Raw genomic sequence first — 18,414 nt, 5'->3', positions numbered from 1 at the left:
GAATCATATATGTTTAATATAAAATAAGTATTATATATTTGCATTATGAAAGAAGCTGTATAAAAATTGTGGTTTGTTTTTTTTTTTTCATTTCACTCTGCATGCTAAGCAACTGAGAATCATGAAGTTAAAAAGGTACACAAACCTAAAATTCAGTGAGTAATGTGAGAGCCTTTGGCTTATATTTTACTTTTCTTATATGTTTGAAATTCATTTCAAACGAGAAAGTAAAAATTAGAAAATTTTTACTTAACAAAGCAATCAATTTTACTTCAACGCATAGGAATATTTTAAGAGATGTCAGAGTAGGGCCGCCCAGGGGGCTCAGAGGTTTAGCACCGCCTTCAGCCCAGGGCGTGATCCTGGAGACCTGGATGGAGTCCCATGTCAGGCTCCCTGCATGGGGCCTGCTTCTTCCTCTGCCTGTGTCTCTGCCCCTCTCTCTCTCTCTCTCTCTCTCTCTCTCTCTGTGTGTGTGTGTGTGTGTGTCTCATGAATAAATGAATAAAATCTTAAAAAAAAAAAAAAGGATTCACCTATGTTTAAAAAAAAAAGAAAAAGAGTTGTCCAAATACCCTCCACAAGTATTGGGCTCACAGCTCTGCACTGGCACATCCAGCAGTGGTGACCAGATCTCTCTTTGCACAACCTGGTCTTGGAAGGATTGACATACTTAGGAGCTCCTCATCCTAGGCACTGCAGACAGAGTCTGAGTTCCTCCGATCAGCCAGGAGCCTCTCCCTATTATGTTTACCGTGACTGCTAGCCAGAGCTTCTTTAGAATGCTCTTACTTTCACTAGCATTATTCCTTCACAGAAACTTTCTATATGTAATATTGTTTCTTTAATCACCAAATAGTTGAAGGCCAATAAGCGTGAGGACACGGCTGCTGATAGCATACCACTGGGCTTCTGTGTTACTGATCTCCATCAAGATGTTCCCCTTGAATGATCCTACACTTTTATTGCTGCTTTGCCTATTTTTCTGAACATTAAAAGCCTTTACATCCTAAGGTATTGCAGATCAGAGTGAAAGAAGAGGCTGTGGGAGTTTATATTCTTTAATGTATAGTCTGTGTTTTTTACATTGACAACATCCTCCATCATTTTCTTTGAAGTCATCATTCTCTTCTTATCAGTGGACCTATTTTGAAATGAAAGTCATTGGGAGCTGAATCTTTTTATGTAATACCCACACACAAATTTCATATAGTGCCAGGCAGTCAGAGAAAACTCAACAACACAGTGGAGTCTCCCATCTGATTCTAGAGTTAGCTTCCAGTCCATAAGTAAAGGCAAAAAGCGTATTTCGTCACAATTACTGAAAAGTGTGTCTCACTCAGCCCAGCATAGTCAATTAATCCTCCATCTCTGAACTAGACAAGTGGTGTGAACTGAGCTGAAGGCAACGTGATTGGCCTGAGTTCAGGGTCATGCTGTATGAAGACCATATGGCATTTTAAATACCTCACCCATTGCCAGCTCAGGAAACTGCCCCCATTGTGAGGAGCACGTGAGGACCAGGAGAAGTGGTGGTCTCTGACTCTCTGGGCATGCTCCTGCCATGTCTGTTGCTGAACAGCACAGTGGGATCACCCAGACTTCATTCAGTTCATTTCAGATATTTGACTAACATGTGCATGGTTACCCTTGCTATCTCTTAAAGCTAGGAGGAGTTGATTAAGAAAGTCTGTGTATATAAACCTATAAAAGTTTTGAGTACAGCAGTTGTATATTGGGCAGCATAGCAGAGTGATAAGAGCACGGATCTGCACATTAAGAAGTTGGAAATCTTGTCCTAAGTTCCATAATATGGTTTATGATCTGACACAAATAATTTGACCTCCCAAACCATTATTTCCTTATTTGCAAAAATAAGAACGGTCTAGGTCAGTGATTCCCAACCTGATATAGAACACTTAAATAAGAGTTACAAACTTATCCCTGGAGTTCACACTTTTTAGAACCTGAAACTTTATGTGTCCAAACATCTCTGAGTCCTTTCCAGCTCCTGATCCTGCTGTGTCCATGGTCTCTGGCCTTACAGAGCCTGGTGTGTTATTGTCCTGCTGCTTTAGACTGGACTCAAAGGGCAGATGCCCTGGTTACTTACAGCCATAATCAAGTTATCATTTCATGGGCAGACTGCATGATGGGAGCTTTCTCTGCTGCTCTGAACAGAGCATCTTTGTATCTGTGATAAGAGTGGACACTGTTATTTGCTGTTTTGATCAAGCAGCACATAGGGGTGTAATCTGTTGCACCTCTTGCACAGAGCTCCCTTTGGGTGGCACTAACACCTGTAGGCAGTAAGCACTCACCTTCTCCCTCAAGCCTATGATCCAAACTAATTCAAAGCCACCAGTGAGTAAACTAGTACACAAGCCTTGGAGGGAAGGCGAGCAGCTCCTTCCATTTCATCCAGGTATATATTATAGACATCAGGGTGGAGGGTTTCCTTCACATTAGAAACATGGCAATTCACAAGTGACTCAAAATAGGAAAGTCATTAATTGTAGAGTTAAGTTTAGGATAGAAACCACAGGGAGAGATGTAACTGTTAATATTATACACATGTAAACAAACTTCACAAACAACTCTCAACATTTTTTATTAAGAGGAGCCAAGAGGCTGATTTGAGGAGGGCTTATAAACACCATGGTTCTGCTTTAGACGTAATTTGAAGGTTATTTGAAAGATGTTGTCATCACTCTACTTTGGAATCTTGTGTTACAGAGTGCTTAATCTAAATAATTTCTTCTTTTGACAAAAGGGAAAGAAACAGTTAAAGGATTGGAGAAGCTCAAAAACAAACCATGATACTCAGTTTTAGGCCAGTTTTGTATCGTCAGTCACATGAATAAGGAAAGTCCTGTGAGTAAGGAAGGCAGAGTTACCACCCTCTTGGATTCTATTTAGTGTCATGTTCCATGAGGCAAAGTAGGGGGAGGGAGGAGGTAGGAGAGGAGACAGAAACAGCCAGGTAGGGGAGGGGAGAGAAGTAGAAATAGAAGTATAGAGAGTGAGGAGAGAAGGGGAAGTTGGCAGCATTTTCACTTCGATTAGGTAAGAGTAATTAATTTACATAAATCAAGTACCAAATTAGTCATTTTTTTAAAAGCTGATTTCATATAAAAGACAAACTAGAGATTCAGGACAAAACAAAGTAGTTTTAGTTTTTATAATGGCTGTGGGAGAATTTGCCTAAAAGTTAAGATTTAGAAGACAAATACATCTATTACTTCTTTCTTAAAAGTACTGAAAACAATGAAACAATACAGTCTAGTAAAGTAGTTTTGTACTGTTAGGCACCATGTTGCCCTCTACCCTCCTTCTTGGCTCCCCAGTAAGCTTATCAGAGGCAAATTTAATTCAATTTAGTTCAGTTACATATAAACCAGGATTTTTGTGTGTGCCAATAATGCATTCAGTTTTTTTCTACTTATAAAATTTTGTGCTGCTGTGTTATCTATGCGGACCTCTCCCAGTTTTTCCCTTCCATAAATCAAGAGTATTGTTTTCCTGATTTTTTGAAAGGTTAAAATAAAAACTAGGTTAGAAAACACTGGCATTTTATGAAGGCCTATGCTATATTCCATAATATGAGAAGAGCCTAGTTTTGTGTAAACAATTGGACACAAATTGGTGCCCTGATCCTGTGCCCATAGTTAAGCATGAGATCCAAATTTTCTGGGATCGATCCTCTTGTTATTAGCCCACCATATTATTGTGTCTCTTATTTAAAGCTCCATATATGATAAATCCACTTTATATTTGCTAAGAAAATCTTTGCCCACTGGTCTGCTGTCTCCTTTTATTTATTTTATTTATTTTTTATTTTATTTTATTTTTTTTTATTTATTTTTTTTTATTGGTGTTCAATTTACTAACATACAGAATAACACCCAGTGCCCGTCACCCATTCACTCCCACCCCCCGCCCTCCTCCCCTTCTACCACCCCTAGTTCGTTTCCCAGAGTTAGCAGTCTTTACGTTCTGTCTCCCTTTCTGATATTTCCCACACATTTCTTCTACCTTCCCTTATTTTCCCTTTCACTATTATTTATATTCCCCAAATGAATGAGAACATATAATGTTTGTCCTTCTCCGACTGACTTACTTCACTCAGCATAATACCCTCCAGTTCCATCCACGTTGAAGCAAATGGTGGGTATTTGTCATTTCTAATAGCTGAGTAATATTCCATTGTATACATAAACCACTATCATAAATAAATAAATAAAATCTTTTATTTTTTAAAATATTTTATTTATTTATTTATGATAGTCACACACAGAGAGAGAGAGAGAGAGAGAGAGAGAGAGAGAGAGGCAGAGACACAGGCAGAGGGAGAAGCAGGCTCCATGCAGGGAGCTCAATGTGGGATTCGATCCCGGGTCTCCAGGATCGCGCCCCAGGCCAAAGGCAGGCGCCAAACCGCTGCGCCACCCAGGGATCCCTGCTGTCTCCTTTTAAATACTGACCAGAGCCCAATAGAATACGATTCACTTTTTACCATAACTACTCATTGGGAATCTCTGTCAGATCTTGGAAAGGGTTTTCAGAAGGCTGCTGTCCATTGCTGCTGTGCTCTTTTCTCACCATGTGGTGGGTGGTGGTGGGGTGGTCGCAGTGGCTATTTCCCTGGTGGAATAAGTATCATTATTGTAGCCGCTGGTCCCCAGGACTCTGGTACATTTCTAGACATTGTCCTGCATCAGGTGGTTGATTAGTTTGCCTTCCTGTACAGATATTGCTGTTGCTATATTTTAAAGGTTTTTCTAAATCATCAGGTTAGACAAAACAGTCACATTTGTAGGAACCTTTTCTTATTCTTTTGTTCTATTTTCCTTTCACAAAATTGTTATTCTGTTTTACTTATATATCATGAAATCTAACAGCCTGAAGCCTGGGACAAGCAACCGTGGTGTTTAGTTACATTATTTTCTTCTGTTTGAGAAACTCATTATTACAGCACAACGGGTATTTATTATCCCTAATTTCATTAGGAGATAAAGAATAAGTATGATTAATCTATAATTTCAGTTTGAAAGGTATGCTTATTATTTGCATTCTCTAGCATTCAAAGGTAATTATTTCATTAAAGCTTCTTAACAACTATAATGTAAATTTCCTGAGGCGGGGTGGGAGAAAAAAAGCAACAAAACAAAACCAGGATACTAACCTGAAAGTTTTCCATTATCCAAAATAAAGGTAGTGAAATCTTAATTGTTTGAAATGAGAATGTATGCATATTTGAACAGTTTCCTTTATTTATTTCTCTTTAGTTCCGGATTTAATTCTGCTGCTTCCTTTGCTCCATTCCTTAATCTCAGCTGATGATCTTGGGGTTCGTTTTTCTGAGAAAACTAGTGCTGTGGGTGGAGAACTTGGCCATCTTAGCACCCAGGTCTGCCTCTTTTTTCTTCTTCCACTCTCCCTTACCTTGGGTCAGGCTTGTTGGCATCTGGTCACCAAAAATGGTCTCATTCCAGTCCCAGGAGCTCAGGGCTGCACACCCTCAACCTTCCTCAGCACTGTGCTCATAGCCACTGTCTTGCTTCCTGGCTCACTGTCTGCATGTCCTTCTCCATCGAGGACGCCTGCCTCTGCCTGGCTGTACCTTCTCGGCCCCTTTTTGACACTCTTTTAGTTTCTACAAATCATGTTTCCCAGAGCTCAGTCCTCAGGCCTGACACTAACTCACGGTGGGATCTCACCTAGTCCAGGGCTTTGAGCACCAGGTGTAGAAGCCATGGCTGCAGGACACCTCTAGTCCCAGCCACAAGGCACAGCCCGCCCCAGGCCCTTTCCATGGGACACTCCATAAGGCTCAGTGAGTGTGCTCGTACTCATTTGTCAGCCCTCTCTATTCTCTGGTGCCTCCACCTAACTCAGAATATTGCTTGGGCCCATGGGACTTCATCTCTTCCCCCTTTCCTTTGTCTCCTTAGCTCTAACCACACTGGCCTTCCTGCTGTTGTCATAGGAAGTGTGCTTTCACTCCCCGTAGGATCCTGCTCACGTCAGGATTTCTTCCCTGACTATTGGCCTTAAGAACATTCCCATGAAACGCCGGGACACCTGCACCCCGATGTTTCTAGCAGCAATGTCCACAATAGCCAAACTGTGGAAGGAGCCTCAGTGTCCATTGAAAGATGAATGGATAAAGAAGATGTGGTCTATGTATACAATGGAATATTACTCAGCCATTAGAAACGACAAATACCCACCATTTGCTTCAACATGGATGGAACTGGAGGGTATTATGCTGAGTGAAATAAGTCAATCGGAGAAGGACAAACATTATATGGTCTCATTCATTTGGGGAATATAAATAATAGTGAAAGGGAATAGAAGGGAAGGGAGAAGAAATGGGTAGGAAATATCAGAAAGGGAGACAGAACAAAAAGACTCCTAACTCTGGGAAACGAACTAGGGGTGGTGGAAGGGGAGGAGGGTGGAGGGTGGGGGTGAATAGGTGACGGGCACTGAGGGGGGCACTTGATGGGATGAGCACTGGGTGTTATTCTGTATGTTGGCAAATTGAACACGAATAAAAAATAAATTTATTATTTAAAAAAAAAGAGCTTCCCCCTTCTGCTCCATGACTTCATATGTCTTCCTAGCACCATTACTATCTGACATTCCATTGTGATTTTCATTCGAGTGTTTATTGTGTCTTTGGTGCCAGGATAAGCTCTGGGGGGACAGGGCTTTCTGTTTGATCTGCTGCCATATCCATGGTACCTGAAATCCTGTCTGGCACACAGCAGATACTCAGTATCTCTTTAAATGAGTAAACAACTCTCAGTGGCTATTCAAAAGAAATATTATTTAGAACATAGTATTAAGGAAATAAGAGTTAAAATATCTTCACTTGTCTGTTATCAATGACATTTAAATCTCTTCCACTTTTCTGTATATCCTCTGGTGGATATTACCACCTGATGCTAGAGTCATTTCTCTTTTAAACACTTGTTAAATGAATCAGGTTGAACTGAAGACATTTTCAGCAGCAGGAGATTAGTGTTGAAATGGGGCTAGGAAGACTGCTGCTTGATCCTCATGCTGCGACATGGGCCCACATCAATATGGAGCTCACATACGTACGTCACAGAACAGAGCATTTTCATTTGCTTCAACCAGTGTCAGTACTGTCATTCTGCTTTCAGTCACCTCTAGACCCAATAAAATAAGTTTGGAAAGTGAGCTGCTTCCTACACAGTAGGGCAGTGCTCTCGAACTCAGCATCTCACCCACATCAAGTAGGGCAATAATAAGCCTTTTCACTCCCATCACTTTGGTGGTTGCCAGTTTGGGCTATTTTGAAATTAAGGCCAGTTCCCTTTCTCATTTTCTAGAGATGGATATAAGCTCTTTACTATATTGATTTTTCCTTTGATATCTTACATCTTCTTTACATGGCAAATAGTTTTTGTTTTAGAATAATTACTTGATTTCACAAAAGGAAAAACAAAATAAAATTGCTATTTTCTTGGATGGACTTTTCAGCTGCAAATAACACAAAAATCTTCTATAATGGCTTAATCGAAGAGGGGGTAGTATTTTTCCTGTATGATAAACACTGATGTGGTAGGTCTGCCGTGGTATGTCCTGAGTCCGAGCTTATCTTCCTTCATTCTCTGCCTTCTTGAACACTTTTGCTTTTGTCTTCGTGCTTGTCACCTCATAAGCCCTTACACCCTGCGTTCCATGAAGGTCAAAGTAAGAGGACATGGGCAAAGGAGCACCAGCATCGCCTTTACCCTTCTACTAGGAAAGAAAAGCATTTGTAGACATCCTTATTTTGCATTTGCCTTAGGTCTAACTATCCCATATGGTGTCAGATGACCACATCTGGATATGAGAGGCTGGCAAAGCCAACTAGGCCCATTGCTGCCCTGAACCAAATCAGGGTTCAGTCAGCAACAAGGGAGGAATGGATGTTGGGTGGGCAATTGCAATGTCTTCCCTGGCTACTTATGGCAACCAGGTAATTCCATGTGAATGGGGACCCACGAGGACATTTTACTTATTGTATCATTTGAGTGTGAAGCTTTGTTCCTTACTCAGATAATTTCCAGTCTACAAGGATATTTTCCATTTCATTTTGTCTTTGCAGGAAGAACTCTTGCCATTAGATTTACTCCTACCTAAGTAAAATTTTCATAAAAGACTTGAAATAAATTAGGAGCTATTCATGCTGCTTAATGGTAGCTCATAGTATTAAGAAATAGAAAACCAGAGATTGATTTTAGACACGCTCAGCTCTGAAATAAGAAAAAGATGAGGGGGATGCCTGGGTGGCTCAGTGGTTGAGCACCTGCCTTTTGCTCAGGTCATGATCCCGGGATCCTGAGATATGGTCCCACATCAGGCTCCTGCAGGAAGCCTGCTTCTCTCTCTGCCTATGTCTCTGCCTCTTTCTGTGTGTATCTCTCATGAATAAATAAATAAAATCTTTTTTAAAAAACTTAAAAAAATGAAATGGGGATTAGTTCACAGCATTGTGGTCAGAATATACCAAATAATGCTTTTAAGTGTTAATTGTTGTTTTTATGATTCTTGATTTGTTTACAGAACATACTAATTCAGTATTTATTATATGCCAGTTGCTGCTGTAGTGGGTTCTGGGGCTCCAATGGTAGACACATTAGATAAGGTCAGTGTCCTCACTCTAGGAAAGAGAGACAGGAGATTAGCAGATCAACTAGGAAATTAATTTCAATTAAAGGGGCAAAAAGAAGGCAGAAAAGGTAAAATGTTCAGGATGGTCTCTCTAAAAAGAAGGATTTCAAATTGAGAACATGTTTTTTCTTGAGACCTCATTCTCTAAACATCCAAGTTAAAGGGCAGATATTCTTGGTGAAAATGCAGTTGTTTTCTGGGGGAAAAAAACTAATTTTATCATAGTTTCCCTTATCCTAGAGGCAATAATATGGAGTGTAGAATTTACAGGTTTCTTTTCCCCAACAGACTAATTCACCATTGGGTCAGCCCATTAAACTTCATCATACAAAATGTACCAGGAAAATTGTTAGATTCTATGCTTTTTTTATTGTATGTTCTTCTCTACTTCTTTGTTATGACCCTTGCTGTGGTTCTTAATATAATAATTCTCACAATAGTGAGATCATACCCCTCCTCATGTATCTGACAAGGAGAGAAATATGACCCCTGTCAGGGCTCTGGAAATAAATATGCATTGATAAATATTTAAAAGATCACTTTAATCCTTAATTTAATCAAGTGCATTGAAATAGTCCTAAAAAAATATATTAAGGTGCCTTCACTGACAATTTCCTGGAATGTTGTTCACACAGAATGACACCAGGGTTGACCGATGGAGAGCATTTACTTGTTGGTTTGTTTATAGATTTAATATTTCAAGCCTTTGTGAGGTGGCCTTGGTAGTTTATTATGAGGTACAGCTTGGAGAAAAGTCTATTTATATTTATGTTTGTGTGCTTTTTCTTATAGATCTTTTTATTTGCCGACCAACACAAACATACTTCTTAATTAGAGATTTGTTTACAGTTTTTTTTTAACCTAGATTCCTTGGATTTATTTAAAAGTTGTTTCTTTTTAAAGGCTGCTTCCAAAAGCTACCTTTGGATGGGGCAGCTCATTTCTCTGTTTATCCCTCAAGGTGTCTTGCAAAATTATGAGAGCATAAGTATCTAAGACAGACTTTCTTGTTGCTCAGTAAACTTGATGAAAATGTATTTGAGGTATAAATATTTGTTGTAATGTCTCGTAGAATTTGTCATATGTAACCTGTGAGCTTGTATATAGCCCGTGAGCATCTATAGCATACTGGTGGTAAATGAAGCTGTAGAAATGGATGGCCCAGGAACATATCTTGAGGTTCTCTGGCATTTTCAGATTAACTAGAGGAGGGAAATATGGCAAAGGATATTACAAGAGAATGCCCATTTATAGCAAGGAAACTGTCAGGGAGTGACGTCACCAAAGCTCGTGGACAATAACAACTCAAGAAGGGATGGTGATTAGTGGCACCAAGACAGCGAGTGTGATGCATACCTAGCAGTACAAGTTGGGCTTAGTGCATAGAAGTCATTAGTGACCTTAGAAGATTGACATGATTTGCAAAGTGAGATGTGAAGAAACAGCAATAACTTCTTTGAGAAGTTTGCCTGGGAAGGGGAAAAGAATAAATGGCTGCTAAAGGGGAATGTGGATCTCAAGGAGAGTTCTAAGCTTTTGTTTTCTGTTTCATTTTGTCTTTGTTTATTTCTTTTTATAATGGGGAAACTGGAGTTTGTTTAAATACTGGTATGAAAGATTCAGTAATCCAAGAGTGGTTAGAATATATGAGAGCCTAAAGACTCTGTAGATAAGACCCAAATAGAAAGGGTGAGAGACCTGCTCTGGAGGGAAGAGAGCACTCCCCACACTGATGGAAAGGAAGGAGAGGATGCTGTACCCCCAGGACAAGCTCCTGTTTTCCCAGTGAAGTGCAAGCAGTAGAAGCTGTGAGAGCCAGAGGGCAGAGGCTGGAGGGGGGGTGGGAAATTCAGGTGACCCTGAAGTCAGTAGTTTTGGTAACAATGAATCTACACCATTTGTGTAGTTTCCTGGAGAACTTAGTCTTGAGAAACACAGACCAGCAGAGTAGTGCCACTGACCCACAGCTGGCTCTTTATTTTCTTTTCACAGCCACCCATCGTAGAAGTTCAGCAAGGCAAGGGAGCTTCAGATATTTGCAACGGAGGGTAACTGCTGGTTGGCAGACTTGAAGACAAGGGAAGGCAGTTACGATGAGAGGGGACTGAGGATGGGAAAGAAGGGAACTCATGGCCTGGGAACTCCCACGATGTTGAAACGTCATCAGCTGCTGGGCTACCTGAGTGAGCAATCTGGAAGGATGCAATTTTGTAGTCAGAGGGCCTGTATGCTTAGTGCTTTTGGAAGCAGTGTCATTTCGGGTGATGACAAGACCCAGAGAGTTTACTCTGGAGGGAGAGCAGACTGAGGAGAATCACAGAACAGAGAAAGAGGGTTTAACTCCTGATAATCTTTAGAGATAGATTGCCTCTTGGGCTTGACAGAATTCATCTCTGGCTTGGAATGGTTATATGTAGTATAGCATTAGCATTAGTATTAAATATATACAGCATTAATAGTACTATTAATAGAGGATAAGTGTACTTTACGTAGTTTGAGTATAGTGTATTGTAGTATGGATTGGGCCATTCTTTTTTTCAGATAGCTTTGACAGCTACTTGAGTAAGCATGGGTAGGCTTTGGCAGGCCTCATTTACTAGCTGAATTTCTGTCCAGCATTTGGGGGAGCTTGCTGTGGTTGAGTGGGAGTTTCAAGGAGAACCACAAACCACACCTCACCCTTTCACATTCTTTGCTCATGGTTATATTTGCCTTTGCCAGTATTATTCTCTGAAAGGAATGAGTGGATGTTCCTATATTTTTTAAAAATTTCAATGCCTATATGTTTTGCTCTGCCTCAGATATTAGTTGCGTTAGTGTTATCTATGACAGCACTGATATTTTCTAGTAAGTCGTGTTATAAAACATCACAAGTATCCACTAAGTGTTTCAGTGATGGTTGGTTTTTAATTTGCAAAGTCTCAATGAATATCATTTACATATTTTAGTATTTCTAGTTCTTCTTTACTGAGGGTGTTTTCAAGGTATGTTCTTTTACTTCCTGAAGGAGCAAATGATGTGAAAATCCTTCCAGGTCAAGCTGTTTGTCCTACTCCAGGGTGCCGAGGAATAGGCCATATCCGTGGTCCACGGTATTCAGGACATCACAGGTAAAAATTTTTCTTGTTTAAATTATTTCAGGGACGAATTGGAAAAGTCTGCAGAGTAGCAGCTATAGACAGCATCATAAATGACTCTTGGAGCCAAATGCCTTTGCATCATACCCCCTTCTCAGTGTTCCTAAAGCCCCTCCTTGACATTTCCTGCTGCCTGCCCACCTCTGCCCTTCCTGGGGCCTTCTTGGACCCCTGAGGCCTCGCCCAGACCCACATCAATCCCCAGAGCCTCTGCTGTCTGACGCTTTTCTTAACAAGTGCCCATTCCATTGGACATGCTCACCACTCTGTGTCACACCCCAGGCCTGAATTTTCTCCACGTGAATGTTGAGTCCTGCTTTCTTCTAGAGAAATTCTAGTACCTCTTGCCTTTCCCCACCTCTTGTTTTCCCTTGTCCTTATTTCTTTTTCTCTGTGTCTTATTCATTTGGAGATGAGATAATTCTGTGATAGAACAGAAAGTAATAAGTGTGAAGTTATACTGCAGCATATACCCATGTTTTCAATATTTTGTAATAGTATAGAGAAGATAGTGCTTGTAAGAAAAAGTATGTATAAATAAGTCTGTTAAGTCCCTACTGCTTTTTCTGTTCCCATCAATTGGTAAAATAATGTATAGATGAATTATTCATATTGGTGATCTAGTTATAGAATATGTAAACTAAAAAAATTGTTTAAATACATAAAACAATAAGTATAAAGAGAAAAGAATAAGTTATGTGATATGTGAAGGAAGAAAGTATTTGTTTGAATAAAAGAGATCCAAATGGAAGTCCTTGCTTTATCAGGTGGTTGCAATCCTGGAGACCAGTGCTGAAAACATTTCTAAATTAAAGCAAATGTTACTATAAGAAATAATGGTAAACACTCCCAAATAGCATAAATGAATATGTTATATGTGTAAATATAACATTAAAACTTAAGAGAAAAAGATATAGATATAGATAGATATAGATATAGAATCCATTAAAGAGAATTAAGATGTGCCAACATCTTGGGTACTTGGGGAAATGTGTAGGAGTCACGGACCAGGAGAGTGGGGCTGAACTCGCTGGAGATGTTGTGGTATTGTGTGGGGGAAAGGAGGAAAAGAGAGTAAAGGACATAAAGAAGGAGGCTAAGGGGGTAATCACACCATTTGGGAGGGAGCTCTGTATTAGGTGAGGACCCTGTTGGAGCAGATAGAACCACTTTTCAGACATCCCCAGGGGTATATATGGCTATGAAGAATCTTCCTCAGGCTTTTCTTGTGTGTTCTTTACATGATGTTTTTTTTTTTTTTAATCTAGAGCTGCGAACCCCAATATAATTAGTCACTAGTAATATGTGTCTGTTTACATTAAAATTAATTAAAATTTAAACAAAATTAAGGCCTCAGTTGCTCAGTGACACTTAGTCAGGTGTACCCAGTGGCTACCATACTGGATGGCACAGAAAATTCTATAAATAGCCCTGAGAGTGTTTACCATGTTCTTCCTTCTCACAGTAGATTTTTGAGTAGCAAGTATTTCCAGATGAAAAGTTAGTGCTTCTTTCAAAACTCGGGTCATTATCCTGCAAGTTAGCAAGACCATAATATTGTGGCTGGTCTATCCCTTAGTGTTTTGTTGAGTTTACCCTCCTCAGGCACTGGGGCTGAGATAACAAGTATCACCCTAGACAGCTCTGTAAGATTGCCAGGTAGCTCAGTCAAGGTATCTTCTTCCATTTCATCACAGCTGACTTGCCTCCCACACTGTTTCTGTGTGGCTCACTTGCCTCTCCCTGCCTGGATTCTGAAAACATTGTGAACAGAGTCACAATGGATGTGCTCCACTTTGTCCCAGCAGCTTCCCAGAAGCTTTTCTCATTCAGGATGGCACAGAGAGACCCAATCGTTGTCTTATTTGTAGGATCTAATTGTGAATTAAATTGAGAGTATCTGACATGATTTTCTCCATCCACCAAGTATCCTTTAAAGGTTGGCCTCAGAACTTGTGAAGAAACTAGAAGAATATGGAAGTAGAGTTTAAGGAAAGACATTCTGTGAAGCTTAAGAAAAAATGTATCATATGTGATAGACATTTTTAGGGAGCTAGATAGAAAGCACAAGGCATTCATTCTCCAGACCTCATGATTCATAGGGGTGCTCGGGACATCATCTTCGTGATTAGGTCTTGGCTATTCTCCTACACTAGACATTGTTATGCTAGAGCAGGGCTTCTGTAAGTAAAAGTCTTCAAAAGCTTAATGATTCCATTATCTCAGAAAAGAAAAATAATAAGCAATGACTACCTGTGATGAGCTTCTCTCTAGAATGGAAAAGATAAAAATGAGACAACTGGATAGGTTTTGAACTTGCATTTAGAACTTAAAAGGCATTAAAACTGTCAGACAAATTCTGACTTACCTATGGAAAGAGCTTTTATTATATTTAATACTATTTTGTATTCAAAGAATGAGGACAAGCTTATGGCCAGATTACAGTTGATTGTAAAGCAGTCATGGAGGGTGGAGGTCATGGACAATATCAGGTTAGCTCCAGTACCCACAGATATTCCTCTCTTGCTTTAACCATTTCCAATCACAGGTCTTGTCTTTATCAAGGTTAGCCTCCAGATGTTAGTTACTCATTGACTGACTATCCATTTTTAGTTCATACATTGATTTCTTTTTAAACCACCAACTCTTGTTTTCAATTCTCTTCAGGTAATCACATTCTGAATATCATTTGCTAAGTTAATGCATGTACTAATGTAACTATGAGTATAACTTAATAAGAATTTGCTTAAATTCTCTTGGAACTAATTGGGCAAGAACTGGTTTGATAAATCATTCATATTCTCTGGTCTTTGTGTTCATGCATTTCAGTTATTGTCTTAATTTTTCATAGTTCTAGGATGAAAAATATCGTTCTTCAGTATGTGTCTTTGGTGATATCTGTTGAGAATATTACAGACACACACACACACACACACACACACACACACACCCTAACTACACCTGCTGGGAATTTGCTCTAACATACCCAAAGTTGTCTTTGTACATTTTCCTTCTTGTTTGTCAGTGAGATGTTAAGCAGGAGATGAAAATTTTAAAATGCTGCATTCTCCCAGAGCCCTGGATATATTGTTATAATCATTGTTATAATCATCCCTAGCTTGAGTTTCCTGAAGCATGTTAGGTTAGACTTGCATATTCTAAAATTATTTTTTCTCTTATCATAAATAGGTACCTTTACCAAGTAGTCATCCTTCTACAAAATGCTTTTTACAGTCTCTAGAAGAGTTTTAGACAAGTATTTTTACATCTAAAAAAAGGAAGAAAATAATAAAACCAGAAACCCCTCCAGCTTCACTGAGGTCTGCATAAAACAGCTCAGTTGACCTCTGCTTCCCAAGCCTTAGGGAACACTTGGAAGTAGAGTGCCGCACGTTAAGGAGGACAGTGATTTTAGCTGTTCTTCTACAAAATCCTCCTAGGCAACAAAGTGCTTGCGAGGAGGGAGCCTTGTTTTTACCATTTGATGTCAGAATTTCTGATTTTGATATTGAAGGTTTGATGTTTTGAAAGGAAGTAAACAATTCTCTTTAAATAAGTTGTCGGTGTCTTATAGAGCTGACAAGGAGTGCTGTGGCATCAGGATACAGCTGATGACAGTTGAAAATAATACATCACTTTAAGCAATCAGGTGGACTCTTGGTGTCCTTTTTAGATGGATTTCAGACAGGTTTACTTTAGTTTTCATTGAAATAGTCAAGGAGTTAACAGTAATATTCAAAGCTGCTTAGAGTTCATGTGAAATCTGTATAAGCCATTATTTGAGAAAAATTGCATCAGTTCTTATCTGTATGAAAATAGGACTTTTGGCACACAATTATCACACAATTTGCATGTTATTTGAATGAATTTACATAGTGAATAAAATGGAGTAGGTGTGTTTGTTAACACAGAAATATAGAAATACTTAAAGATGACAATATTGGGACTCTAAGTTGTAAACTTACTTTAAGCCAGGGTCTGGGATTAGACAAGAATTTGTTCTTTCTAAATGAGTAGAACATGGGGCAGCCCGGGTGGCTCAGCGGTTTAGCGCCACTTTCCGCCCAGGTTGTGATCCTGGACACCTGGGATCAAATCCCACGTCAGGCTCCCTGCATGGAGCCTGCTTCTCCCTCTGCCTGTATCTTGGCCTCTCTCTCTCACTCTATGTCTCTTGTGAATAAATAAAATCTTTAAAAATAATAAATGAGTAGAACATAGACTCAGAAAGACTTGATCCACTTCTGCGTCATAAAACATACAAAGATGGGGCACCTGGATGGCTGAGTTGGTTAAACGTCTGCCTTTGGCTCAGGTCATGATCCTGGGGTCCTGGGATACAGCCCTGCACTGCATCAGGCTCCCTGCTCAGAGGGGAGCCTGCTTCTCCCTCTCCCTCTAGCCTTCACCCCACTTGTGCTCGCTCGCTTGCTCTCTTGCTCTCACTCTCTCTTGCTCTCTGTCTCAATAAATATAAATCTTAAAGAAAACATACAAAGGTAATTTATTTAGGAGCTAATAATTACATTCTTTACACAGAGAGCCAGGTATTGTCACAAGGCAAAGACCTCTTGCCCCAGTGTTCCTGTGTGGCATACAGGACACACATTGCTGGCGTTGCACCATAAAGAATACAAATTAAAACAAACAAAAAAAACCCCACACAAATGAAAAAAAGGACATCTACTGCTCACAAGTGAGGACATCACTATACATTTTGAGTGCTGTTCATGGAAATTTACGGCACAACTCAGCCTCTGTTCATGATTTATGAACTATTTTGCCAGTGCGGTATGTGGGTTTCATAGAATGTATGTATGTGTGGGGTGTGTGTGAATGTGGTGTGTACACATGTGTGATGTGTGTGTGTGTGTGAGTGCAGATAGGGTGTGGGTGTCGGTGTAGCGTAGTATGTGTTGGGGGGATTTTGTGGGGGTGTGGGGGTGTGTGTGTGTATATGTGGTGTAGGTGTATGTGTGTGATGTATGTATATGTGGTATGCGATTGGGGCCTATTGAACTTCTCTGGCTCTTGATCTCGTGGCATTCTTAGAAGTAGATTTTCCTCTTCAAGAATTTGCTGTGCTGCTCTCCTGCCCATTGGGTGCATTTTGAGCAAACACTCCGCAGGTGGGTGGCAGTACGGCCTCTGCGCACAAACTCCTGCATCCAGCCTCTGATCCCTCCCAGCCCTGCCACCCAGGCTCCAACTCTCCTCCTAAGTCTCTCTCAGCCACAGTTGGGCCCCTTAGTGGCCTGCCTAGTCATCATTTCCCCACTCCTGGTGACCTTCCCCAGCTCCCTGTCCTTGCCTTCCCTCCACTGTGAACCGGTTTCTCCGTAGGGAGCCTCCTTCCTGGGATTCCCTTGCCTTCCTTTCTGTCACATGCTTTATTTCCTGGGTTTCAAGTCTTTCCCTGGTTTATTTTCTCCTAGCTAGTTTTTGGGGTAGGATTTGTGGGAGGTAGTAGTTGGGTTGTTTGTTTTTATTTTTTTTTTTTTTTTTTTTTTTTTTTTTTTTTTTTTTTTTTTTTTTGGGTTGTTTGTTTTTAATATCAAAAATATCTTTTCTTTCTCTTTAACCATAGTCATTGACTTATGGATAGAATTCCAGCTTCAGAATATTGAAGATATCACTCCATTTTCCCTCTGTGTACCAGAAGTCAGCTGCCTTTCAAATTTCACTTCAGGAAAAGCTTGGTCTTCCTCTTCCTCCACCCCATCCTCTGCAAGAATTTCAGGCCCTGGATTTCAGGACCTTCTCTTTATCAGTGGTGTTCTGAAATGAGTTTGCATTCATAGATTCAGTCTGCAAACTCAGGCCTTTTGTTTCTGGGAAATGTTCCTGTGGTATTTCTTGAGTGATACCTCCTTTCTGTGTGCTCTGCTTGCGTGCCCGCACCAGCCCTTCCATGTCCTCCTCCAGCTTGAATTTCCCTGTCTTTTGTTCCTTTCTATGGACTACTTCCTCAACCTTGACTTACACTCCTTTGATTGAAGTTTTAATTATACTCTGATTTATCTTTTCGGTTTCTCAAAACACATCCTTATTCTCTGATTTTTTTTTATTTTTACTTTTATTGCATCCTGTTCTTATTTGATGGATCGTGTGTCTTTTTTTTTTTTTTAAACTCTCTGACAGTATTTGAGGCTGTTGTTTTCCTGCTCCCTGCACCGTTTTTTTTGTTTTGTTTTGTTTTTTGTTTTTGTTTTTTTTTTTTTTTTCCCTCCACCCAGATACTTGTGTTTTGACTTGGCTTTGGTGAGGTTGGTTGGCTTCTTTCTGTTATATGAAGGACATTTCTGTAATCTCAGCAGTCCCTTCTCCATGTTCACTCTTGAGAACGAGGCATCAGAAATCTGGTACACACCTCTGCATGCATGTTTGGGGCCTGCCTGCTTGGTGAGTTTCATGAACTGGTCAGGCAGGGACCCAGCCATGGCCAAGGAGCCCGCCACCAGCAGTGAACTTCCTCTTCTGAGTAAGTTCCTTCCAGCAGACATAATGCTCCCAAACATTTCCTGGGTGCTTTTATGCCATCCTCTCTCTGCAGACTCTTGGCTGTCGCCTTATCCATTTTCCAGCT

At 40.2% G+C, this 18,414-nt stretch overlaps 1 protein-coding gene across 12 annotated transcripts in view; it reads left to right on the top strand.

Moving 5' to 3' along the window:
* L3MBTL4 (L3MBTL histone methyl-lysine binding protein 4) overlaps positions 1-18,414 on the top strand; it is a 499,515-nt gene that overhangs the window by 320,421 nt on the left and 160,680 nt on the right. For all 12 annotated transcript variants that reach the window (XM_038543799.1, XM_038543800.1, XM_038543805.1 and 9 more), the window contains one exon: positions 11,699-11,801. In XM_038543799.1, the coding sequence (XP_038399727.1) occupies positions 11,699-11,801 (103 nt within the window). The remainder of the gene's footprint in view (positions 1-11,698; positions 11,802-18,414) is intronic.

Source organism: Canis lupus, chromosome 7 (assembly GCF_011100685.1).
Source record: "Canis lupus familiaris isolate Mischka breed German Shepherd chromosome 7, alternate assembly UU_Cfam_GSD_1.0, whole genome shotgun sequence".
NCBI lineage: Eukaryota > Metazoa > Chordata > Mammalia > Carnivora > Canidae > Canis > Canis lupus.
Note: the sequence above shows the minus strand (reverse complement) of the source record. Positions and strands in the feature narration are given on the sequence as shown.